The following is a 27,591-nucleotide window of genomic DNA, read 5'->3' on the forward strand; positions in this document are numbered from 1 at the left end:
CTGTCAGATACCAAGCTGCTGTTCATCTTTTAAATCTAGGTTCAAGAAGCCCTGATACACTTGCTTTTGTCAGCTGAATAGCACTGTTTGCCCAGCAGCAAAATAACACCTCCTGTGTGGAAAATCATGGGTATTTATTATTCTATAGAGCTCTCAATTTGACATGCAAGAATCATGAACATAGACAACATCAAACACATTTTCTTTCTCACCCTGTCACACAGGCTTCCCATACACATAGATTTCTCAGACCAAATTTACTTTCTGTAATAATATGTGGTTCCATTCTGCATATTAGAGTTGTTCTAAAACTGATACTTAGGAGTCCACCTACTAGGTAAAAGTGTTTCAAGTGCAGAAAGACAATTGAATTCTACATATGAATTAAGGGATAGGGTAGCTCTGAAGGTTGCAATACAGCACCAACACAGCCGAGGTCATGTCACTGTCCTGCCAAAGCAGCCCAGGCTGTGCCCAGCACAGCCAGTTTGACCTTGCCAGCACAGAGAAAATAAAGTCTGTGATGCAAATAAAAGGTTTGTGCTTTGATTACTTCATTCTTAAGAAAGAACCTAATGGTCTTATGTTTGTGTGAGATGTTTTTGCGGTTGACATAAATCTCCTCTATCTGCCAGAGTGGTGATTCTTCTCCTCTTCTTTCTCTGCTGTGCAAGCCATGAAAATTGGATCTTCCATAACCGTTAGAAGAAGGCTAGAAGAACATTAAAAGGAAAAAAAAAAAAAAAAATAAAAAATAAAAAGTTGAAGGACTTTTCTCGAAGCAGCTACCACTTTGCAAAAGCAGAAAATTTTTTCTTCAGGTGCTGATTTATTATTGGGAAGTATGAAACCATCAATAAAATGGGGGTTTGTCTTCTTGTTTTCTGTGAATACATTTCAGATTCAAGTCATATGAAAAAAAGAAGTTGCAGCTTGAGTGTGTGTCGTGGTTTTAAACCAGTAACTAACAAAAAAATTACTTATTTCTTGCTGTGAGATATGGATTAGAACAAGAGCAAAACAGGCATAAAACTTAAAAGGAATAAAGAAAGTTTATTGACAAACTACAATAATAAGAACACCAGAATAAACTTCCAGAAAAACCTTTTCATCCCCTATCTACCCACTATTCCCTTGTTCACATGACAACAGAGACAAAAACTTTGGAACTTTGATGGTTAAAACAGTCCCAATTCCTGCTACAGTCTTTTCACCAGTCTTTGTAGAGAAACAGAAGTTTCTTCCTGTTAATTTATGGAGTTTCTCACAAGAAAACTATTTTTGTTATAGTTTTCCATTGCCCTGATGTCAGCTGCCCAGAACTGCTGTTATCAGAGTTCACTCACCTCATCACTCTGAGGTGTGTATGGGCCATGAGTCTAGGGATGGCATTTTAAGGATGAGTTATTCAAAAGCAAAAGTCTTCTTCATCTGTCTCTGTGAGCTTCACCAGAAAACAGTTTTTCGCATTGCCCCCCAAGGCTTCAAATTTTCGCTTCACTGTTTCCAGCACTTCACTATATCACAGTCACTCTACTTTTTACTCGAAATTTTCACTTTGAACACTCTATTCCTCCCTATATATGGTCATGAATTAAAGGAGTTCTTTCAGGACTTCATTGTCCATCTCCATAGCTTTAACAGAAAAATATTTCATCTTAATTAAAGCATCTTCTTGATTCTCTACCTTTCCTGAAGCTTCTTTTCTTTCTTGTCACTGGTAGTTTATATAAAGTCTCTTTTCATGTTGATCACTCTCTTTTTCCCTTTTCTGGATAAAAAAGATTAATCTGCAAGTCTCATCTGGGAAATGAAAAGTTTAAAATATTGCCCAGACTTTGTAGATGGCTCTGTGACCTTTGCCGGTGCAGGAGCTGGAGCTGTCTGCGATAGAAAATTCCTCATGGCTGCTCTGGAGTGTGTGGTCGCCACCCCAGCCCGCTGCAGGTCCAGAGCCTCTCTCCTTCTTCACTCGGCAGTCTCTAGTAAATTTAGTCACAGCAAAAAACTGCAGCCGAGCCAGAGATCAGCCTGGCCTGGCCCGGCCAGAGCCCGCGGAAAACCTTCCCCAGGCCCCCCCATCTCCCAGCCGGGAGCCGCTGGGCCCGGCCCTGGCCCTGCCCGGCCGCATGGCCTGGGCAGGGAACGGGAGGCCTGGAGCTCCACCACCCTTCACAGCCAGAAAACAAAGAGAGCCTAAGTGCCCTGACTTTACATCTTAAGGTAGGGTTCACAAGTTGATCTCCCTTTTCAATGGTTAAAATGCTGTCAATCCCCAGTAATGACCAATAATTGGTCAGGAGAAGGGACTCCTTTCAGTCCCCAGCAACTTCAACTTCCTTAGCTCTCACAACCACCTTAAAGGTAAAGTCACCTCATGACAGTGTGTTTCCCAGCAGTCTCACATCTGGCCCCTGGTAAAACACCAGTGAAATGCCCCCTTCCCCTCACACACACTCTTCAGATAACTGGCGCAGTCTCTCCTACACCCATCTTAAAACATTAATTATTCTGAAGCTATTGACTATGGTAAGAATTAGTCATTTCATTCAGACAATTTAATGTTACAGTACCTGGGTGAACTGGTATGGAGGAAAGGTGGTTTCTGAAGCAAAAGGGTGGTCCCTAGCCTAAGGCCAGTCTATAAAAAGAGCTTCATCCTGGTGCAAACAGTGACCCAACAGTCAGAAAGAGAGAAATGAGCTTTATAAGGAAATATTGACAGTGGAGCTTATCACTGGATCATAAGGAGTGAGATCTGAGAGGTGATAAGTAGAAAGCCAGAGTCTCACATCCACCGTGAAGCACGCATTTCCCTAAACAGACCTCCAATTAATGGTGTGAAGAGACAAGACAGTAGCAGTGAAATTGTCTCCTGTCTTTCCACTTCTAAACTTTAGGGCTTGAATAGGATTATTAAGGAGGGAAAAAGTAACCCTCAGTGTTCCAAAACATGGACTATTACAATACGAAAAAAAAGAAAAAAAAATTTAAAAAAATAGGAGATGCACTGAAACACCTGTCCTAAAGAATTGTAGTGAAGTTGATCTGGAAAAAACGGATAAGATAAAGAGTATGAATAGAATATAATAATAGTATAGAATGCAAATTTTTGTCTCAGTTTTACAAGTGATGACTTCAGGAAAAAAAGACATTAACAAAGATACAAATAATAAAAAGGCTATCAAACTGAAAGATGTAATTTGTTAATAACATGGAACAGAGTAGAGTCTCTAAATGTAGCTGTAAAACATTAAAGGATATTCATAAAAAAACTAATGAATGGTAATAATTATATTTTAAAATCTTCAGTTTTTCCTGTCAGTTTAAGATAGACTGTGAGATTCAGGGGATATAAAAAGCAGACACAGAAGAGAAAGGTCTTAATAAATATACAGTACAAACCATGAGTAAGCTTCATCTCAACAGGTGATCTTACCCAGATCTGAGCAGAGTACAAAGCTTTTGATAACACCTCTGTAATCCTCTTCTTTCTGAAGACATTTATTTAGTCAGAAACATAGTGGAGAAAACTGCAGCATACATGATAGTATAGTCTAAAATACCTAATTCAAATATAATATTGATATTGCTTGCTTTCCCACTGAAACCAATAAATACAATAAAAATCCAGGTAGATTTGCCAACTGCAACATGCATGAGATTAGCACTGTGTCATGAAAGCCTGAAAAGGCCCTTTGATTTGGGGAAATACTGATATGCTGCCCAAAATCCCAACAGCCTCATATATTGTGGTAGGGGAAGGAATATATTTTCTGCTCACTATTTCTTTCTTTGGAAGAAGAGAGATTCTCGATTAGACCACTAAAGATTTTTGGCAGGGAATACAGCAAACTTAGATAATGGCTTAAGCTATTACTTTGGATCCAGCTGTAAATATGGAACATAAAAACAGAGGACAAAAAATGCTAGCAGATGTAGAAAACTTCAAGATATCACCTGTCCTCTGTGCACAAAAAAGGAATAGCAGTGCCTAGCTTGATGTTACTGCTGACAAATCACCCTTAATATGTTGTTTCAGCTAATACCACTGTAAGCATTTAGCTGACAAAATGAAGTTAAGTAAGTAATTTGTTTTCCCAATGTGAAAAAAAGGGAAAACATACAGAAAATGTCACTTTTTCATAGGCTGTAGAACTGATAGGTTTTTCCGAGTTTAAAATTTAGTGAGAAAATTCCATTTTTTACATATACTTCTTTTTTTTCTTCCCTTCTGAGGGGGATAGTAGGATGAGCTGTTAACACATCCATCCTTACCTGCTTCAGTATATTATGCAAATTGATTTGTTACTTTGTTACTGTTTTTTGTGATAAGCAGTGGTAATGCAGAAGATCAGTAGGAAATCTAATACCAATAGAGCAGCTGAAATCCCTTCAGCTATGTAGGTAATAAACCACTTGTGGTCCCAAGTTGCTAAAATATGATTGCAATAAATACAATTGATATTCTGTAAAAAAATAAATCAGCATGAACTTTTTATGACAAACTAAGCTGCAAGATCAATGATTATATAAAGACATTATTCCATGACAGCTCATGCTTGATATTCAGACTTTACAGCAATTCCCTCATTTCTAAAAAGCCTTTATTATGCTGAACCAGCTCTTAACTAAGTTGTGACTGGCATGACCAAAGGTGAGTAAACACATCACAGCGGTATAAAAAAAAATAGCTATGCTTTATATAATCCATTTCTATCTCTTTCTGTCCCCTGGTGAGAAAGCAGTCCATACTTAAGTGACTCAATACATGGTTAATAAAAGTTCTCAGTACACTTAAATGAATCTTCTTGGCTAACACAAAGCTGTGAGGAGAGGCCAATACCTCAGAGGGCTGTCTGAAGGACCTCGATGGGTTGGAGAGATGGGTAGAGAACCTGAAATTCAACAAGATCAAATACAGGGTCCTCCTGAACCTGGAGAGAAATAACACAACACACCAGCACAGGCTGGGGCTGATCTGCTGGGAAGTATCTCTGCAGAGAAGGATATGGGGGTCCTGGTGGTTTCCCCCCCAAGCTGTCCATGAGCTGGCAGAGTGACCTTGTGGCCAAAAAGACCAGTAGGATCCTGGGCTGCATTAGGAAGAGCTTTGCCAGCAGGTCGAGGGAGGTGATCCTGCCCCACTACTCAGCCCTGATTTTTGAGGCCAGATTTGGAGTGCTGTGTCCAGTTCTGGGCTCTTCAGGGCAAGAGAGACATGGAGCTCCTGGGATGGCTCCAGCACAGGGCAACAAAGGTGATGAAGGGGCTGGAGAGTCTCTTTTATGAGGAAAGGCAGAGGGAGCTGGGCCTGTTCAGCCTCAAGAAGAGGTGACTGAGAGGAGACATCATCAATGTAATGGAATCACAGAATCAGCTAGGTTGGGAAAAACCTTTGAGATCATCAAGTCCAACCTGTAAGTCCATAAGCATCTGAAGGCAGGGTGCCAAAGAGATTAATGAATCCAGGCTTTTCTCAGTGGTGCTAAACAATAGGACAAGAGGCAGAAACTGATGCACAGGAAGATCCACCTGAATATGAGGAAGAACATCTTTATTGTGGGGGTGCAAGCACCAGGACAGATTGCTCAGAGAGGGTGTGGAGTCTCCCTCACTGGAGATATTCAAGAACCATCTGGACACAATCCTGTGCCATGTGCTCCAGGATGACTCTGCTTGAGCAGGGAGGTTGAACCAAATAATTCATTGTGGTCCCTTCCATCCTGACCTTGTGGTTCTGTGGTTGTAAAGGTTGTCCTATAGGAGATACCAACATTTAATATTTCCATGGGCAGCAAGTTATTTTTCAGAGTACCAGGAAGATCATCTCAATGCTCAAGAGATTTCCTCTCCAGTACTGCACACAATGATATCAGTTATTTTCTACTCTAATTCAAAAATAAATCTGTTCTGTTTTTAACAAAAAGAAAAAAAAAATCACAAAAAATTCTCCCATTATCACTCCCTTTTTTTAATCACCTAATATTGTATGTACATTCATGATGGATGTCAGGAAACCTGCCCCATTTGTTCCAGCCTAAGCAAAAAGGCTTTCCTTGAAAACTGCAAGCTAGTCATGAAAAGTTAAATTTATAGTAACTTTGTTTGAAATGTATTGATTTCTTTGGAATGGAGTCATATCTTCAAATGAAACTAAAGAGCAACCTATAATAACTGAAGGTAGAGACAGACAAGAAAATGGCTTCAAGGTATAAGCCAATTAATTCTTATAGTGCTCAAGTCTGTGGTGAGGTAATACTTATTTTTTAGGTGAAAAGCATTGGAGGTAAGAACAGAGGTAATATTATCAAAGCCACACAGGTAATCCACAGCTCAAGTTCTCAGCTATTCATTGGTGAATGGGAGTTAAAATCTGTCTTCAGGTGTACTCCCTCTTTCATGTCCTGCTCACTCTACAATGAAAAGAGAGCTGCCCCAAAGTGCTTCCATTGGGGTAGACAAGAAAGGTATGTGCTTAGTTCACAGGCAAAGGAAAGCAACCACTGTCACTAATGAAAGTAATCCCTGCTAACCAGCTGCTGAGCCATCACCAGGTGCCTTTCCTCTCCAGGATCAAAAAGGTTCACTTCTTCTTATCTGGCTGTCCTGAGTGCCACATGAGACTTGCTCAGGTACGCCTCTTTAGCATTAATATGTTCATTGGAAAGGATAATAGAAAAAAAATACTGATTACAGAAGAGTATTATAATTGAATGCAGTGCTATTTTACTAGAAAGAAAAAAGAAAGAAAATTCTCTCAGAAGTTTACACTGGTGAAGGTGTGTGACACTATAGAGAAGGCCACCTGATAACAAAAACCAACACCTTCTGTGTTACAACTTCATATGAAATCACTCTACTGCAGAATGTTTTCAGCTGCTGTGTACTTTAAATGACAGGATGGTGTATATACTTACCTCCAAATTCAGGAAAAATTATAATGTCTTTTTTTACCAGCTGTTATGCTACCCACCAGAGAAAGTCAATGTCTGTGTCACTGAGTACTTAACAGAAATACAAAAAAAAATCCTGTAAGTAACAAGGGAAAAAAAATTTAAATCTTTTATTTGATTGTCATCAAGGACGGGTGAATCCGGACAGAGATGCAGATTTCAACAGCATCCCCACCCTTCAGTTTAACTGCTCCAGACTTCATTTTTCTTTTCCTGAAGATTCACCTACAATTTTATCAGGTCAAGATAATAATCTCTGAGTTAATGAGTTTGAAAACCGAGATTATCAGGTGTCAGTTAAATATGGATGAGAAAAATCATTAGATTCTTTTTCTTTTAACTAACAACAACTGAAAGCCCATGTGCCTTTTCTCATTTGAAGTGAGCAAAACCTCCCTTAGGCATTTGTTTTCTTTAACTATACAAAACCTTTTGTAATTACTGACTTTAACATCCCAGTCAAGATTTTGCAGAAACATGTCAGAGACTTGTCATATGTCTCTTTAGTTCTTATGTTCTCAACAAAGGTGTTATGCTGACAGGAGGTTATTAAGTATATTTTTGGCATCAGTACAATTTCTGTTAAGTATTAGTATTTCTCTGCTAGTTTGGGAAAGTTTTTTTGAGGGACACTTTTCAACCTTCAGTGCACTGACTTTGGTTTTGAGGAGGAAGCACGGATGAGCCAGAGAGGTGTCTTAGCAAGAGATTTGAATTGATCTGTCAAGACCTTCATGTATTTCGTCACATACCTTGTTGGACTGGCTTGTATGGTGTCCTAACTGGGTATCACTGAAATAATTTACCCCGTAGCTGAAAGGCAGAAATCCAGCATGACTTCCCATCAAGCCCAGGGAAAGATGGTTGGTTGAGTAGAGAACCAGAGATGGTTTGATACCTTGTGTTCATGCTGAATGACCTCATGAAGGAAGAAGGAAGATAATTTTACTCCTGTCCTGGCTCTCCTCAACCCCTTACTGCAGTTCTTATTTTCTGTCTGCTTCCCATGGCCCAGAAGCACTGTTGTCTCCTTCCAGCTCTCAGGAAATGTATGATAACCCCCAGTGACTATACAAGTACTTCCCTACTTTTCATCTGGATGCTAATGAAGATTATCCTGCTGTCTCCAGCCATGGCCTCACCCTGAGCACCGTGTGCACTTCTGGGGCCCACTAATTTAGAAGTAGGTGGAGGTATTTGAATGTGTCCAGAGGAGGGCAACACAGCTGGTGAGAGACCTTGTAGAACTGTAATGCAGCTCTGACTCCTTAAATGTGCATGTGAATACAACCACTAACCTGTTTTTCAGATCTAGTGGGACCACACAAAAATGTGTTTTACTTTGCCTAAGAGAACTTGCTACCCTTCTTTCTGCAAAAGCAATGAAAAAAAAAAAAATTAAATCTCTAAAAACGTCTGTGCCTTCAAGAGGGAATAAGTACTTTTTTTTCAGATCTGCTTATTTTTCAGTCTTTTCATATGACATGTCCCATTCTTTCCCAATTATCCACCAAAACAATCTGTGGATTGCAATTCTGCTTCCTTTCTTCAAAGACTGTCTTAAAGAAAACAGCATGGTAAGAGAAGCACAGAAAATGGGTTCAGTTGTGGAATCTGGTGTCATGACTGATCTCCATATTGACAGAATTTTTAGAAGGAGAGATATGGTGAAGAACACACCAGAAATTAATCCCAAATCTTTTGAATATGCATAATTATGTAATATTTGGCTATTTCTGTAAGAGTTGTCCAACAAGAACTATGCTACTTTACAAATACATTGCTTTATATGTTCCAGGTTTTGAGGTCAAAAGATATTTGTGGAATATCAACCTATAAATTCCTTTTTTTGGAAAACAGCACTCAAAATATGTAGTGGGATAGAGTGGATAAACTTAGTGATACTGATTTAATCCCATGGTTTCATTTTCACTAGCATTCAAAAACATTAAATGCATCATGCTGACTTTTACTGGTACAACTATAAGGACTGATTTCATGATGCTTGGATGAAGGAATATCTATTCTTTCCTCTCTCCCTTTTTTCTTGACAGGAATTCCATGCTGTTTTTCTTTACAAAAATACATTTACCTCTAGACAAGAAGCAAGCTGCTTCTTTCTACCATACCACCTCTCAGAATGAGCAGTTTTTGGACTGTAACCTCTTCTGAAAATAATCCTGTGCTCTTAATACAGCCTGTCACCTAAGATTACTCCTCTTCAAAAGTTCTTGAGGTCCTCCCAGCAACAGCTTAAAAAAAAAAAAAAAAAAAAGGGAGGGATTCTTATATTTTTTTCTTACTCTCTCAACCCAAAACCTAAACAGCAGTTCTCCTCCTCTCCTCCCACCTTCTAGGCTCAGTATTTCAAAATAACTCTGGAACTGGGCAAGGCGAGAAGAATCGCTTCACCCATGCAGAATCACACCAACAGGCTTAAAGCGTTGGAAGAGTTTGGTAGAAAATCTGAGCCAAAGAGAGTGACATGACTGAACTGGTAGAACATACACCAAAAAAAAATAGTGCAGCAAGTTTCTGGCAGCAGTTTTGTTTATTCTAGCCACAACTGTTGGATCAAGCAAAGTCACTCATGAGCTTGTGAGAGACTTCACTGGCTGTGCCACAGGGTGAAGTGGGAGCTGATGCCTGCCCCGCTGCTTCTCTCCACCTACTGTTTTTCCATATCACACCAGAAATATTAATTGTGTGTTATGAAAAATGACAAATGTTGAAGAGAAATAACAAGAAATCCTTGATATTTCACTTTGTTTGAAATTAATGAAAACTCAACAAAATGCACTTAATAATAAGGGGCGAGTGCTTAAAAGGGATACAGTGGAGTCTTTTCTGAGTCATACTGTACTTCATATTCCTCAATGTTTTCTTTTTTTTTTTCCTCCAGTAAACAGCCACAACTATGCTGCCATTGCTAGGACTAGAAATCATAAATTCAATTTGTTTCAGGAGCAAAAGAAGCATGGAGACTAAACTATCTTCTTTTGTAGAAGAAATATTTTGTACAGGTAGAATTGATCATTCTGAAGGTTACTGCATTTTTTGCAACAAAATGCTTTTATTTTGGCGTTAGAAACACTGCACTTGGGAGTAAGAAGGAAATCTTTCTATTGCTCCAAAATTAAGACATGCTTGCTTATATTAATATTGTCAGGATTTTGAAATTTGAATGTTTAAAATCGTCAGAGGTGAGGACTTTTTGTCCTGTTTCCTGTATTTTTATCATATTCTGCTCATTTTCACGGGTTTTTGTGCCCAAGTATTCAAGGTAAAACAGGTCATCGTGTTCTTTTCCCAGGTGCATTCTCCATTTCTCAATTAACCATATCACAGTTTAAACATATTCTGGAGTTTTACACCATTCCACAACACTGCTGAGCACTATTGTACCATGTGTCACCAGGAACAAGGGCAGAGCAATGAAAGCTGGACTGAATGCTGCAACAGAAGAAGGTCGGGGGTGGTGCCAGGATTAGGTCTTCAAAATGCATTCCACAGAGAAGAAGCAAAACCAAGCTGGGGGTTTTTTTTGGGTTTTTTTTCTGAGTCATAACAGAAAATGGAGGTAAAGGTGGAACTGAACCCACAGTTTGAGAGATTTCAAGTGTCTATGTGTCGGGACATGTTGCTCCCATTATAAGCAAACTGTGACAATAGTAACAGCAAAACCTAGAGATCTTCCCAGCTCTCCATGAGAAACCCCTCACCTGAATAAGGTGGAGCCCAGTTTATGAATTTCCACGTTACAAATACTACAGTGAATGTGCTCTTTGCCTTTGAGGCAAAGATGATGACACCTGTTGGAGGACAGGTGTCATCTCCAAAGCCCTTAAAGTACAATGTGCTGATGGGGAATTCTCCTTGTGCCTTTTTTGGGAGAATGACCACATCTTCTTGCAATCTCAGGCCGTCACTCCCTTTCCAAAGCATCTCTGTCTCATAAGCCACATGAGGAACAGCTGACTGTTCAGCCTGGAGAAAAGGAGGATCAGAGGAGACCTTGTCACTCTCTACAACCACCTGAAAAGGTGTGAGCCAGGTGGGGGTTGGGCTCTTTTCCCAGGCATCCAGTGACAGGACAGGAGACTCCCTCAAGCTTCACCAGGGGATGTTCTGGCTGGACATCAGGAAGAGGTGGTCAGGCATTGAATGACTCTGCCCAGCTAGGTAATGAAGCCACTGTCCTTGGAAGTGTTCAAGAAACAACAGGAGTGATTCTGTTCGTTGCCCTGAAAATTAAACCTTCTGATAATGTTTTCATAGTTTTAGTCACTTTCCCATGAAAGTCCTGTAGACATAAGTTGTTTATCACATTCCTTCTAAGAAATGTCTTTTGATGGACATTTTGCATGACCAGTGTGCTTGGGAAGGTGGTAACTTAATTATCCAATCCCTGGTCATTGTTGAGAATCTATAAGTACTGGAGTCAGAGAATAAAGAATACCACTGAGAGTGGTAGTGTGAATAATTTTGTGTCCTTCAGCAACACAGCCGACAAGGTGATGCCCAATCAAAAGCTGAGCTTTATGATCCTGGAGGTCTTTCCCAGTCTAAATAACTCCATGATTCTATTCCATTCTGTGATAGTATCAAACCAGTTTCTCACAAAGAAGGTCTAAAGTCCTGTAATGAGATCAGACAAGCTTAAACCCAATTTATTTTTGAGAAAACAAGATTTATTGTTAACTTTGCTATCTTTTACGTGATGCTAATTGGAATGTGGTATTTAAATAAATCCTCACTCGTTACTGAAGAGGTATTTTATTTGTGTAAAAGTGCTAGTGCCTCAGAAGGTTCTATTTTGAAAGCATTTACCATTTCCTCCTTTCCTTACCAGCTACAGTAAAACTCATTATATGGTTTTGTTTCTCCCAGCAGCTGCACAGAAGTACATCGCAAAGTCAGAGGCTGTAATGTTTTGAAAGACAGTCCTGGAGCTTTCCTGATCAGAGTAAACCACTGGTGTACATTCTTCCAAATCTGAACCAAAGCTTTGCTTTCCTGATGAGTTGCACGGAATGACCGTATCTACCCAATCTGCTTTAATCCTCTCCCTCATCGCTCACTCCACTGAATCTCCAATTCTATAAGGATGAGTAAAAACAACATTTCCTCCTGGCTTTGTAAACATGGGATTATTTTGTTTCTCAGGCACTTCAAAAGCATCTGGTCTGAAATCTGAAAAATGCAAAACCCAGCAAAAACTGCTTAAAATTCATTCAAGAGAAGTTTGGTATCCACAATTCCAGTACAACAAATATTAATGAAATTGATTTACAGCAGAAAGATGCTGAAATCATTTGAAATACTGAAAAATACAATTTATACCTATCTATGACTATATTTTTGTACACCTTTAGACAAAACAGTCTTTATGGAACTGTGAATCTGTGATGACATTGCAAGAAGTCTATTTCTGTAAACTTTGAGTATATGAATGTTCTATTAACAGTTTCAGCAAATACTCAGCAGCATAAACTATAGGGCCAATCTAATTAAACTTGATGTAATCTTGTTCTTCTCTCACACTAGTTATAATGAGAAAATGGTTTGATGTGACCCTCAGGACATGCTTTAGTAAATTATTTTTAAAGACATTTCAGCCTAAGAACTCCAATTCTCCCATTCACAAAACTCACACCACATAAATTTTAAATAAATCTTATCCATTCATGCACTTTACTTGGGAAAAATCAGTATGATAGTCTGTCTGTGGTATGCAAGAAGAGTTCCAGACAAATTCAAGGCTTCAACCACATAGAAAACATAGATATATTTTAAATAATTTTGACTGCAATCACTTTGCTGTGAGTTATTTTTTTTAGTAATATAATTTACTATTTACTGCTTAAGAAAATAAATGTTTAAAAGTCTGCAATAGAAAGATTGTCAACTTCTCTGACATTCAGAACCACTTGATTTCTATAGTCAGCTTTGTAATGCCTGTATCTCATAAGCTAGGTTGAGCACTGTCATCTTGCTGAAAAATTTAACTGTGGAAAAGATTAACGATCACTCTGCTTTTCTTACACTGTAAAAGCATCCATCTTTCAAATTCTTCAATGAGATTTTTTTTTAATTAGATGTTTTTAAGTGAAAAAGTCATTACAATATATTTTTGATGTGTTTGTCTCTATCTGTGGCAACAACAGGAAGGCAAGTAGGCTACCTAGGAATAAGTGATTCCATTCATGTTGACAGGATGGAGACTCCATTGTGGGAGTCTGTAACTTCAGAGTCTCTCAGTCTCTGTGAAGCAGAGAGTGAAAAAGTCTAGCCTGCAATTTTTTATGAATGGAATAAAGCACAGAAAAATTACTTTCCCTCTACCTTTGGAGAACAGAAGTATCATTAAAACACTGAAATTTAGAAAGACAAAAGGAACAGTGTCTAATGAGTTTACCTAAAATAATTAATGAAGAACTTGAAGATCCATGTAGACTGCAATCAAGGAGAGTGAAAGTTAATGACGAGCAAGGAAAGAAGAGAGATAATTTCACTAAACCAAACAGAAGGTACAACACAGTGAAGCTAATTAACTCCTTACACAGCTCACCAAAGACAGCTAAATTTCTACTGAAATTGACTGAAGTCTACTGAAGTTGAGTGCCAAGGCTGGATAATCATTTAAGTTATCATGCAAATTCCAGCAAGAATTTACTCATAGACATCTAAGTATTATTCAAATTAGACTGAATGACTGCTATGATGGGATTCTACATTTACAAAACAGGTTTTCTGAAGTGCAAACCCTCAAAATTCATTACATTAAATCAGGTAAATTTTTTATATATATATACCTTTCATATACAGATCTGTAGATTCATTCAGATCTGCTAGGAAAGAGGGATAAAACCTATCCTCTCTCTGGAGCATCATATTCTTAGAGGTCAGATCCTTTCCTTACACCACTAACTTCCAGCAACATTTCCAGCCTGCTTTATAGTAAACCACATATTCTTGCCAAAGAAGTTTTGCTCTTCATTGTGAAGTCTTTGCTCTGGTTTTCCACTATGAGCAAGCCCAACTGCTCCTCACATTGCCTGCAAATGAGTTGATATCTCCCCATCTTCTCCTGGGTACATCCTTGCTGTCCTAATTGTTTCATTGCAATGCCACCCTGAACTCCAAATGTTTCTCCTATGTAAACATGCTTGATAGGGAATTTTGTCTATGATGATGCTACCTACCACCTTCCAGAGCACTTCCACCTGACCCAAATGACAGGACCTTATAGCAGCCAGCCTTCTTCCCTGCTGCTTTGCCATATATTTGTTAGGAAATTGTACATTACACATATGGATAAATGGGAACAAAGGGATAAAACGTTTTCCACCAAACAGATGAAAATGCCTTCTGTCTTAAAATTTATTAGTTAACTTTTGTGTTATATTTGCCAAACAATATATCCCAGTTACTTGATAACATATAATATTACAACATCATAGTATACTATAGCAGGTACATTACAAAGCTGAGGTTGCCTTGAATATTCAGTGAAGAATTTCCATGTAGAAATATTGATATAACTGTATAATCTGCATGTTTACAAATAATAAATGTTATGTTAATAGTGAGAACAAGGTACAAACAGCCAAATTAAAATAGAAACAATTTGGAGATTCTTGGCTTCTCTGCATTATATCAAAACCATTTTCAAACACAGACGTCATGATTTTTCATTTGTTTCTTTGCTTGTTTGCATATATATTTTATTTCAAAGTCTACAGCAACATTAATGTATTTTCACTCTTGATGAATAATGTAAGTATCTCCCCTTATTACAATACGGTACCTTGAACAATTTATATGATTATATAAGGCACAAACAGTAGCAAATCAGGCCTACGTAGTTCTAATTAAATCTTCTAAGTACACTAAAGTATTCCAGGCTTTTGTTTTAAGCAATTGTCCCATTTTATTTTGACAGCAGCATCAGCATAGTTCTTTCATCCTCCTTCTCCTCTGTTCAATCATTTACTTTATTTAGCACTTTTCCAAACACAGTTTCTTTGCTTTCAGCCTGGTACGTGTGGGATGAAAACCTCCCTCTCCGAGAAACCCTTCTACGGGGAGAAAAGCACACCCACACACCTTCACCCCTGCACACGCACAGCTCAAGGTGACACGCCATGTGTGAACATTGCAGAAGTGCTAAATAAAAATTTATCCTTGCATCTGATCAAAATAGGCTCTGCCTTCCTGCTGCTCATGCCAGACACTGCTGCTGCTGTCTGCTCTGCCCATGGTCACATCGTCTTGCCTCCTGAACAGAAAGAAGGAGGTGACAGCACTCAGGGTAGGTCCACAGGACTCTCCTTAGTAAGGAAGTGCTCATATGCCTGTTATCCTCCACCAGCCTCTTCTGGCTGCATGTTATCTCATCACATTTTGCAGCTGTACCTATGTCTATCTGATATTAGGTATTTAAAAGAGAAAAAAAATGCAAGGTTTCATTGAAATATTTTTAAAATATATAATCTTTCAATATTTTTTCTTGGAAAACAAATATCAGGAATATAGAGGTATAAAAGTGTGTAAATGAACTCTCCAGGATTTAAAATATCAAGCAACTAAACTAAAATTCTGAAGCAGTGAAATAGTTAAAGTTGAAAAAATCTTTTGAAGGAATAATAAAATAATGATATCATTTTCCCCCCATCCCCTCCTGTCCTTGCTTCAAGCACTCAGAATTCAAAATAACTCTTATGTGAAAGGTTGGTCCACATTCATTGGTAGAGATTTTCAGACTTTTTCCTTTTTTTTCATGTCACTTCATTTTAGTTTGGTTTGGAGTTTTGTTTTGGGGTATTTTGGGGCTTTTTTTGTGTGTGGTTTTTTTTGTTCTTTTGGCTTCCAATAGTTTTAGTTGATACTCTTTCTTCAGAGATTGTGTTTATTCCCTTAGAAAATAATGCTCTCTATCAGAAATAACTAATGACCATAGCAAACTTTTCAAAACTGTCTAGCTAACTCAGCTCTACAGCAGAGACAGGTTCTCAGGTCCCACTTGGTTTACTGAATCTTCACACAAAAAATACAGTTTTCTTCCTCTGCTTGTAATAATCAGTAACAAAAAAAAAATAAAATAATTGCACATGAAAAGGACGCTTAAAATTTTAGGAAGACAAACTTTCACTGGGTTTAAAATTGCATTTTACTAATAGCAGCTTTTCAGACCATGAAAGTTAAAATGAAAGTATTTATACTCCTATACCCTTAAAATATCCCATTAAATATATAATAAATTATATGGTGAAAAATTGGGTAAGTGTATGTACAAGTTATTAATTCTGCATTATACACTAAACATTTAGCTCACAACTGTAATTCACCTACCAATTCCAGCTTGTTTGTATATATTCTATTACTCTTTGGGTTTTTTTCCTGTTGTAAGCTGAACTGTAGTTGCCTAGAGTGCAAGAAAAGGGAGAAGTCAGAGAGAAGGAGAGAGAAAGAGTACAGTTCTAATAAGGATGAGAAAATCATTCTTTCTTCAGTTATAAACACTCATGAACTTCCAGCAAGGAGAATTTGGTTGCTGGAAAAGTCATCAGTTAAAAGAATATAATGCACTAAGGCAAGATTTAAGACTTACCTTTCATTGGTTCAGGATGAAGAGAATTGTACCAGCAATAGGAATTCAATGAGCAGACAGGAGTAACACAGGATACTGTGCTCAGCCTTCACCTGCTGTTGATGACCTGTGCCATCTCACAGTGGAAAAAGGGAGAGGGATGCTGTGCTGAGACACTGCATCTCACAGCTTGCCTCTGTGTGTGTGTGTGTGTGCATTTGTGCCCAGCTACTCACACCTTCCACACGGCTCTTCAGGGGTGAACAACAGGCAGAGCAGGGGATATCACAGCTGAAACCACAGAGAAGAAAACAAGAGGGGACAGGGGAAGGGAAGGGCTGTGGAAAATCAGGCTGGACTCTGAGGATGACTATTGGAACCAGTGTTTCTCAAGAGTGAAAGCCATGGGTGCCAAGGCAATGGATAGGGTACAAACCAAGCTGCCCAGCCCCAGAAGTCATATAACACCCAGGAGTATAGCATGAGGATACACTATGGGGAATTTGCTGTCTTGTTTCTCAGGTCCTTTGAATGGATTGTTTTATGGGCTGAAAAGATAGTGGAGAAGAAGTAAATACCTAATTTGTTTCTTAATAAGTTTGTTATGCAGCTTGGTACCAGGTAGGAAAACAGAAGAAATCAATATATCATCAGTATGTTTTACCAAACATTTTCTTCCCATTTCTTTTTGTCCTTATTAAGCTATAAATTATATTCCTGTCTTATAGGCCAGCTGGAAGAAAAGTTCATCATTAGAAATATATGCAGCAGAAGAAGCTTTTGCAGATAGGAACATTTCAGACCTTAAATAGTAATCGCCTGTTGATGAATTCCTTTAGAGTAAGGTTTAACTATCTGAATCTGTAATTCCTTTTATCCTGTTTTTCATCTGCCTCTGTTCATTCCACAAGTTGGATTTCCCCAAACAAAATATTATTCTGTCTGTCCTAGACAAAGCTATCTCCTCAATTGTGAATATTTACAGATGTCACTGTAGACTTTCTATTTTCCTATGCAATTGTATCCTGTGATGATTTCCAAATTCCATTATCTCAAAATTTCATCTATCACATTTACAATGTGGGAAACGAAAAACAAAGTTACAAAACTCTTGGATCTGGGTTTAACTACTGGGGGTCCCTGCAGTTATGTTTGATAGTAGAGATAATTCCATTCTTTATTGAAAGTGAACTTTAGCAGAATACTTGCCCTCAAAAACAAAATTAGATTCCACTTGTGCCCCCTTAGCATTTCCGTATGTGTGTAGGCATAATTGAAATGGCCACCCTTGTGCCCTGTTTTCTTGTTTTCAGGGTGTTTCCTGTCCATATATTTGCACATCTTTTGCTTGTCAGCCCAGTCCCTTTCCTCACTCACATGTGGATAGTCATCTCGCTTTCCTGTTGCAGCTCCGCTCACCACTCTGTTGTCAAGGACGCTTTTCTTCTCTGTGCTCACGTGGATCCTGTCTCTTTCTAGCATTCCTTGACCAATAAAAGAGCCCATGGTGATAAAAGGCAACTTGCTGTTGGCACCAGCCATGCAACTCCATCCTGGCCCATGGAATTTCCTCCTCTTCCCAAGACTTTTTCCTTTCTTCAGCAGAATCAAGAGGAAGACACTACCTGAGCTGCCTCTGTCCTTGCCACCGCCTCTAGCACCATGCAGTTGTGCCTGATGTGCTCCAGGTCTCTCCTGGACTCATCTTTGGGGTACATGTGAGAAAGCAGCACAGCAAGCCTCAGCAGTCTCACTGCAGCTCCCTAAAATCTACCCTGGCAAACAGCAAATCTTCCCAGACTGCAGGATGTGTCAGCAGATGAACAGACAAGATGTGAGGGTCCTCCCCAAACTATCACAAAACAGATGAAGGTCAGGTAATAGCTATAGTAGCCATCTGACATGTGCTCCTCGAAGCAGTGTTCATACAGAACATATAAAACATGCCTTTTAATTTTATCTTACTTTGGTGAAAGCACAGCAGTCCTCATATGGGTACTGCATATTACAATTTTTTCCTTAACATAGTACATTCCAATGCAAAAAAAGTAACCAAGAGTACCTAATAGCATCATTATTCTTAGTAACTAACTGAACATTCAAAATGGTAAGAATTAAAAGGAGGAAAAGAGTAAAAAAGAAGTAAAAACAACTCTCCAGAGATGAATAAAAGGATCTGGATTCTCTGACTGCTAGCCAAATAAAATTGAAAATGTTATCACATTGTCTGTTTCCAAAAGACAAATTTTCTCAGGTATGTCAACAGAGAGTTATATACAAGATAAAGGAGGCTTTTCTGCTTCCTTTAGCAATGGTAAGATCTAAGGTGGAATATGACTTCATATTATTTATCTTACTAAAATAATGTTTTACACAAATGGGAGAAAATTCAGATGAGAACAAGAACTGATTTAATCTAGAATCAAGAACTGAGAAGAAAAGTTGAAAGGACTGTGTTTGTTTAGTGCAGAGGTATCCCAGAAGCACAGAATCATAAATGTCTTGGGTAGGAAGGGACCTTAACGATGGTTTAATTCCAACCCCCTTGCAGGAGGCAGAGACAACTTCCACTGAACTGAGTTGCTCAGAGTTCCATCCAGCCTGACGTTGAATGTTTTCAGAGATAGGATATCCACAACTTCTCTGGGCGAAAAAATTAAGGATAAAAGCTGGCAACATGACATTTTCTTTCTCTTTAGAGGACTACAATTATTAAAGTCAATATTAACCAAGTGATATCTAGGTTAGATATAATGGGGGGAAAAAATCTCCTTTTAAGGCTGGTTATGTGGTGTATTATGACCTCATGAGAGTTTTATGCATGCATTTCCAACATGGGAATTTCTGAAACGCGTTAAGGATATGCTTCTCCTGCCTCAGAAGGCAGAGGTGGGTGAGATGAATTTGGAATGTCTCTTCCAGCCTGAATTTCCCACAATTCAATAACTCCTTTTGATCTAAGATTTACCTTCAGAAGGGAAGAGAAGATATCACTTGTACTCCCAACAGGGCTGGTTTAGTTTCTTTCCTTTTAGTGTTTTATACTGAGGGGGCATCCAATCTTTAGTTCATCATAAGAGATAAAAAGTAAGAAAAGCAGCATTTAACAGGTCAGTAATCACAGCAGAAGTGTGAAAAAGGCATCTTCACTTGTCTCCATCCTCTTGCTTTCTAATTAGGTGCTGACAATGTGGCTGACACCGTGTAAGATACAGAGATAATTCTGGCTCTGGGGAGCTCAGCATCTAAGAGCCAAAGAATGCAGGTCCCTCAGGATTAGTTCTTGCTTCTGTGTGCTTTAAAAGTCTGATAATTTTTCACAGTAGACCTATGAATCACATTCTAAACTGAGACAGAGATAAATAGAAAGCAAGTTATTTCAGGTGAATGGGGACTTGAAAAAAGCTATGCAACGTGCTGCTTTTGGCAGGCAGAAGAGCATTAATATAGAAGTAAGTGCTGAGTGGCATGGATATCATCACACTAGCCAGGAATAGAAAAGCTCTGTCTCTGCTATCACAGAAGAGGTTGATCACTCTATTTAAAAACTGGGAGTACTTCATGGTACATCTGGCATTTAAATACTCTATTAATGAACTTCCATTCTTACTCTGCCTTCCTAGCAAAACATATCCCCTGAGAAAAATGGTCCACTGTCACTGATGGAAAGAAATAACGATTTGCCCACAAATTATAAAACAAAGCCAAAACCCCAAACCCCACAATTCCCAATTAAAAAACAGGAAAAAAAAATAAAAATAAAGGGAGACCCCACACCTCCAGGCCCCCAAAACCAACAAAAAACCCCCAACGAATTCTGTAAATCTGAGTAATTCACACTGTGGATATAAAAGTCACTACATCAAAATAATATTCTTCCCATTCTACTCAGAGCATAGCATGGAAATTTCAAAGTCAAACTAACACTATTTTAAAACCTAACTGAAATAAAATTCCTGAGAAAATAAACAGTTTTCCAAATATATAGAAATTCTTGTTAAAAGATTCTTGTTAAATTCTTATTAAAACAGTTCTTAAAAGGCAAATATACAAACACAGGACAAAAATATTCCAGGTAATTATAACTGCATTTGTTCTTAGTGTAAATAAACATACAACACTGTTCTGCCATAAAGACCAGTTTTTAATTAAATAGTTTTTATATCATATAGTTCTTCACTGCTGAAGACATTCAACTTTCTATCTAGATGTGTAGCAAAGGCATGGTGCATAGTCGATCAATATCAGTTTATGATCTCTCTAATGATGTTTATTATACTTTATATTTTAAGTTAAATTTGCATTGTAAATTTGCTCATCATCCATTTTATGATTTCTCATCCAATTTTAGCTGATTGAGTTCTGCATCACAAAGCTCTTCACAAATTGTTCAATCATTTCTGCTTCTGTTAAATTTGAAATAATCAACATTCTTATTCCATTTCAATGAAAACATTAAAACTCTTAACTCAGGGACTACTGCATTTTGAAGCAATGCAGCCTGGAGAGCTAACTATTAACAAGGCCAAGTGGTTTTGGAAGGATGTGTGAAGCACTTGAAGCCAGATGAACTTATCAGTACTTCTCAATACAGCATGAGTCAGAGGATAGTTTGTGGTTGTGTAGGAGGCATTAATACGGTGGTCTGGAAATGGGAAAATTATTGCACTGAACAGCAGCTGACAAAGAAATTCTTCATACTTTCAATAAGGGCAAGACAGAAAATGGTTAGATTGTCATTATGGACAATGACAATAGAAAGTTCTAACCAAGTAATAATGGTACATCATGTATCATCACATAGGAAGAAAGTTTTGTGTAGTGTCTGTACAGGGAGCTTAAAACATATCTGTTAAATTCAACAGAGTCCTGGACCTGGAAGACATTTTGCATGTAAATTATCAGTAATTTATTTTTCCAGATTGGGAACAAGACTTCAGATTTGAGAAGTCTTGAGTTCTAGATGTACAGATATTAATGATATTAATGGAAATTGTATTTTTAACCCAATATTTGTTGACCTTGTCTTAGCTTTTCTGTTTATACACCTTCATTATAGTGCTTGATGGAGTCAAGTATGACTGAAAAACAACAGACTAAGAATTTTAAGGCAGATATGTAGATGACAAAACCTGAACTTCCTGGCCAGAATAGCTCCTTAAATTCTTTTTCTGTAAATTGATATTTTATTAATACTTTTAAAAAATCCCACAACAGATGAGTAACTTTTGTACTGATGGCTTTAACAGACCAGAAAAGAACCAAAGGACTAAAGACAGGTCTGGAAAAGGATGAATTAAATAAATATATCCATACCTCAAGCAGCCAAAGGTTAACAAATACCCAAATAAACCAGAAATGCACATCATACGAAGAAAAAAGGAATTTTCCAATACCTCTTCCAACACCTTTATAAAATAAACTCATTCAATTTTTCCTTTTGATGTGATAAAGACTATACACAAATCCTTTCTCTGTATACATTTCTTTGCAAAAGTTAGTAGTTTAAAACAAAAGAAAGAAGGATTGCAAGAATTCCTGCTGCTGCTTTGCTGCTGTTAGATACATGGCTGGCAATTGGTGAAATGTCTCAGTTGTTTAATATGTTTTGAGTGGTCACCTGGGATGAAAAGTAAGAGATGCAACTCCATACAGCCCTGTCCAATGGACTGTCCCAGTGCACCACATTCTCTCACTCTTCCTTTAGAAATTAAAGTTTCAACAGCTGCAGCTTCAAGTACCTTTTGTTCCAGTCAGCAAGTGCATGAATTAACACCTTTTCAATGATCAGCAATTCCTGTGTGACATCTCCAATCTAATGCTTCTTCTATTAATAATGACTTCAATCTCTGATCCTCACATTTTATACTGAACTTAAAATCAGTCTTCAGATATACATCCCTAAGTATTGTACATAAGAAACTACAGATTACTTTTAAACTGTTCATTAAGAATGATGGAAAAAAGACACTGACTATTCTTACATAATCAGTGTATCTTTGAAAATACGCAAAGAATTTTTTCTCTGAAAGTATGAGTTTTGTCTGCTTAGTGCAGGAGGATTTGTGACTCATAAAATGTGGGAACATTGAGGATAAAAAAAAAAGTCCCTTGAATTCAGTTTTGAAAACTGTTGGATATATGCTCACTCTGCAGGAAGAAAAAAGAAAAAGAAGCCTCAGATTCACCCAGCTGGCAAGTATCTTCCTGTGGGATAACCAGAGTGTTCCTTACCCATACATTCATGTGTAAAAGAGGCAGCACAAACTCTCAAGTTCCTTGCAATTATGGTGTAGGATTTCAGCACTGCATCCACATGTAAGAATATCCTGTAGCTACATGATATGTGAAGTTCCTGATACAATATCCTGGATATTATTTCTGTTCTGTCAGTCTGTTTCAGTAACTGTTTCAGCCACTAGCCATAAAGAAAGCATGGATAACATTTTCAGTCTTCAAGTGTTCTCTCTCATCCATTTCACAAATTCCATAGGAAACCTTCAACCAAAATTCATGGCAGAAGGAACAATATATGTCTAAGGTTTTTATTATATATTCTCATAAATCTCCATGACTAAGTTAAGACCACATATAGTCAAAAAAGAAAAAACACTTACTAGAATGATTGCATCAAAAATTTATATAAGTGATGATTTAACACCAATTCTAGGGTCATCCATCTACCAACAAGGAGGACAGTACACCAAGAGAAGTTCTCTGTAATAACAATTATAGTCTCCTGTGTCTCCTAGGATCTCAGTTCCATATGCCAGCTCGGCCATCTTTTTCTTTCCTTTACTTTTTGAGGAAAAAATAATTGATTTGAAAGTCCCTGATTGAAGAAGTACTGTGTTCACACCACCCAGACCACAGTGGGGTGAATTGCTGTTCTATGACCATAGACTGTGCCATGAGAAGACTCCTAAATAGAGTTTCTCCAGCATTATTTTGACACAGACATTATAAATCTGTTGTGATCTCTTATTCACTCAATAGCATATTTACCACATATGAAAGAGTGCAGCCACCATAGACATTATTTTTATAAAGATACCTTTAGTCGAAAGGAAGAGATATTGTCAAATACTAAGAAAAACATGCTTAATGTCTTTCAAATACCTGATTTATTTCTTCTCATTCTGATTTTGCTTTGAAAATCAAGCCATGATCCCCAACCTTTTTTAACATCTTGATCTTGCAGTGTCAGGACTTTGTTACCACTTGAGTTTCTGGATCTAGTGACACTGCTGTCACCATTAGATACTCCTTTACTTATTTAAGCATCAGCATTCAAGGATTCAAACTGTGCAGATCAGAATCACACTAAATTTACTCACTTTTTATTTGTACTTTTAAAAACTATACAAAGAATATGGGAAAGCAGAATCAGACTCACAACCTCTGTTGATTACCAGGAATGAAGCATCAGAGCAACTTTGAACAGATTGAGTGCAGAAACATTAATTGTTTTGCAAGACAGCTAAAATTAATCCAAGATACTTTATTCAAATTTATGTAAATGCCAGCAGATATGATTGACATGTGAAGAACATTTCACATTTAGTCTAGTTAAGAAATCTCCATCATGAGCATAATGCCATATGGCATTATTTCCATTTATTTCTGCTATTTCCTTTCAATGGAAATTTTGAAAGCCAATCATATATTCTACATCTATATTCTGCTGTCATCTTTCATTGAAATATGCACTGCAGATTCCTCAATGGCATAGTTACCTGATAAAGCTGGTGCAGGAATGTCTCTGTCCAAAAGTAACAGGTCATTATAGATAAATCCTGACAATTTTCAGTGCATTGGTGGCATGATTTAAATTATAAACCAGGCTTCCATTTTGATTGACACAAAACCCCTAATAATACCTACTTAACTTCACTGTGCCAATTCACAGAGTAAGCTTAAGTTTCATTTTGAATATATGTGTCCACAAAGTTGCATGCTTTCATAGGCACACACTTCACAACTTTGGCTCAGACAATCAATATTTAAAACTAAAAGCATGAATTACAAAGCATTAGACACCATGCAAAACACAAGGAAAAAAATAGTCTATTAAATTTTTGTTGATTAACTGAAGAAGAAGAAGAAGAAATGGATTTTGGAGTGAGTTGTTTATTTGTCTGGTGGACTGTAGATAAATTAATTTTATTTAATTTATATAAATTTATATAATTTATAAATTAATTTAATTAATTAATTTTAGAAAAGTAATGTCTGTTCGGAATCAATAACTTATAAATCCTAACAAAAAACCCCACATTGTAATTGGAAAAAAAGTTTAATTACCTAAAAAGTGATCATTGGCCAGATTTCTTTGTTCCATCAAAAAAAGATACCTTAAAAAGCATTTAATGTACCATGACCCAAATTATTTCTCGTGTTAATCTTTTAGAACAAGATCCATATACAGAAAAATATGAGACTAACACTCAGCTTCCTTATTACTCTTACCCTGGTGCAGAAAAAAAACAAACACTTTGAAGATGTACATCAATGTCCTAATTTTACAGTTTGGAAGACAAGAAAAAATATGTATCTGGTGCCAGCAGAAAGCTAAAATACTGTCTACATGGATGTGAATTTGAAGTTTATTGTTTGTTTAGTCACAGCAACATGTCATCCAGGAGTTAAAATACTTGGTAGTGACAAAGGTGCTGGTAAAGTAAGATAAAGCCTGACTGACAACAATTCTACTATGACTACTTCATAAATAAATACATTCTCTAGAGTCTGGTTTTAATAACATATTTAATTTGCAGTGTAGATTGAAGCTGCAATATTTATCTTTACTGGTGGCACACTTCATTCTCCTCAGATCAGATCATGCTTATACAAATCTACCAGGAGTTGAACAGGATTTTCTCAGAAATCTTGATTCTTTAAATGGAAAAGGATTAATTTCTATTCAAAGTTATTATCTACCTTTGTAGTTGATTTAAATAGACATACTTGAAACATGAAGGGTTTGCTGCTGATTAAGGTCTCATTTTTAGTGTGCTCAAATCAAGAGAGAAATCCCACATGCTGAGAATACTGAACCCTGCAGAATCATTTAAAAAAACTTACCTCAGGTACCAAATCCACTTTTTGTGTGGTTTACAGGGTACTCAAATCTGTAAGGTGATTGCCTAATACAGGTGTTGGACTGAAGAGGAACATCCCACAGGAGGGTGACTGCCTTGTTTCTTTGCATCATTTCAGATTAACTCTAGCAGAGACATCCAGGAACAAACAGCTGGTATCAGTGCTGTCTTGGCCAGAAAAAGGACTGAGTGAGCTTCCAGATCTCTACTGCATCTAACTTTCAGAATTACATAGAAAATGAACCCATTGTGGATAAGGGATTTGTACTGGAAGTCAGGTGGGATTGAACCAAATAAGAGAGGTTTTGCCTGTCTTTCAAATGCTAGGAACTGAAATTTCCTTTTGATCTTTTATTTTCTAGCTGGGAAATACAATCAAATGTTGAATGGCATCTATTTCCACTCTAGAGAATGGGGAAGAGGAGTATAATCTTTCTACATTGAGACTAACAAATCAACAAAACAATAAGACCAACTGCTTATCTTTTGGAGACTATTCTGTCATATGTACATAATGATTCTTCTAAGCTTTCCGTTTTCAGCTGACCCATGTTGAATAAGCATGCATGGAAAATTACTAGAAAAGATTTCTTTCTCCTCTTAGTCATAGGGCTGAAAGGGAAATGAAATGGGATGAGTAGTCAGGTTATTGCAGAGTTTTTGGAAAGTACGTGGATAGCTACACAGAAAGTGCAAGGGCAAAGCTCTCCTTCTACCCTTCTCCTTTTTTAAAAAAGTTTTATTTTAAATAAAAAGTTGCAATTCCAGATGCTCCCTGAATTTGCATAGATTTCTGTCTTGCATATATCTGAATTTTTTTAAAAAATGAATTATTTGATAACCTGAGTAATTTCTATTACCTTTTTCAAAATTCCACCTGGGTTAGTTACAATGGAGAAAAAGTTAGTTATTGTGGAGACCATCATCTTCCAAACTGCCTTTGATGAAGTATAAGGACTTGTCCTTACTTCTAAAATAAATCCTTCTATTGTATTTGCCTTTGATATGTATGCCACAGATTGGATGCAAGACAGCTGTATTTTCATTATGAGTTACATTAAATTTCATCCAGGATGTCTGGATTATCACAGCTTTTTTTTTTTTTTTTCTTTCATATATGCACTGCAGTTTCACTTTCTCAGTAAGCTTTGCAGATGAATCTGCAAACTATGCTTCCATGTTGGCTAAAGCACACACAGAAATTCGGTTTCAGTATTAACATAACTGAAAATTAAATTCATAGAGAAACCCAGAAAAAACATTGGTCACACTACAAGCAAAACACTGCAAAGAAAAATTTGCTGAAAAAAAACTCAAGACCTACAAATTATTATTACTTCTAATTTGTGAAAGTTACTGAGCTGCTAAAATTTTTCTGAGCCCCACTAGTGAATTGTGATTATGTCTGCTGTGGTATGATAAAAAGCCAAAAGATTCTAACTAGGAATAAGAAAGCAACCTTGCTTCCAAAAAGCTGGAAGCCAATAATTAAAAGAACTGTATAGTTCCTTTCAAAGAACATGGCATCAGTGACTACATTGTGACATGATTGTATTCAATCTCTGCACATCTAGTGCCCCCCAACAGGATATTTTCATTTTTGGAATATGAAAAACACCATGTGCTTTTTACTTTCACATTCTGAGAAACACCAAATTGGAGGCCTCAGTGCAGTTGCATCAGAAATTGTTTAAATTCCCTGCAAAATCAGTCTCAGAATAAAGTTTTCATTACCAATGAAACTCTAGCAATGTGCAAGGCATCTTCAGGGTTCATCACAAGAAGAAAACAGAATTTTTCCATGTTATGTATCCAAAATGAGCTGGGTTTTTTTCAGACACCACGGTTCAACATTTATCCGTCATCCAGGGATTAAAAAACCTAAAGGGAAGGTAAGACAGTTTCTATAGGTCACAAGTAGGTGACTAGTTATAAAAAGTAA

General features: G+C 37.4%; 1 protein-coding gene across 1 annotated transcript; it reads right to left on the minus strand.

The window, feature by feature from the left end:
* Positions 1–40: 40 nt before the first annotated feature.
* Positions 41–26,828, minus strand: CD226 (CD226 molecule). The gene is given in 10 exon segments (XM_086875944.1): positions 41–651; positions 2,311–2,335; positions 3,452–3,494; positions 4,321–4,435; positions 11,806–11,829; positions 11,832–12,175; positions 13,302–13,330; positions 17,926–18,144; positions 26,492–26,551; positions 26,553–26,828. Coding segments are annotated over 10 exon segments (1,344 nt in total). The 3' UTR covers positions 41–442.
* Between the last annotated feature and the right edge of the window lie 763 nt (positions 26,829–27,591).

This window comes from Cyanistes caeruleus, chromosome 1 (assembly GCF_971803275.1).
Source record: "Cyanistes caeruleus chromosome 1, bCyaCae1.hap1.1, whole genome shotgun sequence".
NCBI lineage: Eukaryota > Metazoa > Chordata > Aves > Passeriformes > Paridae > Cyanistes > Cyanistes caeruleus.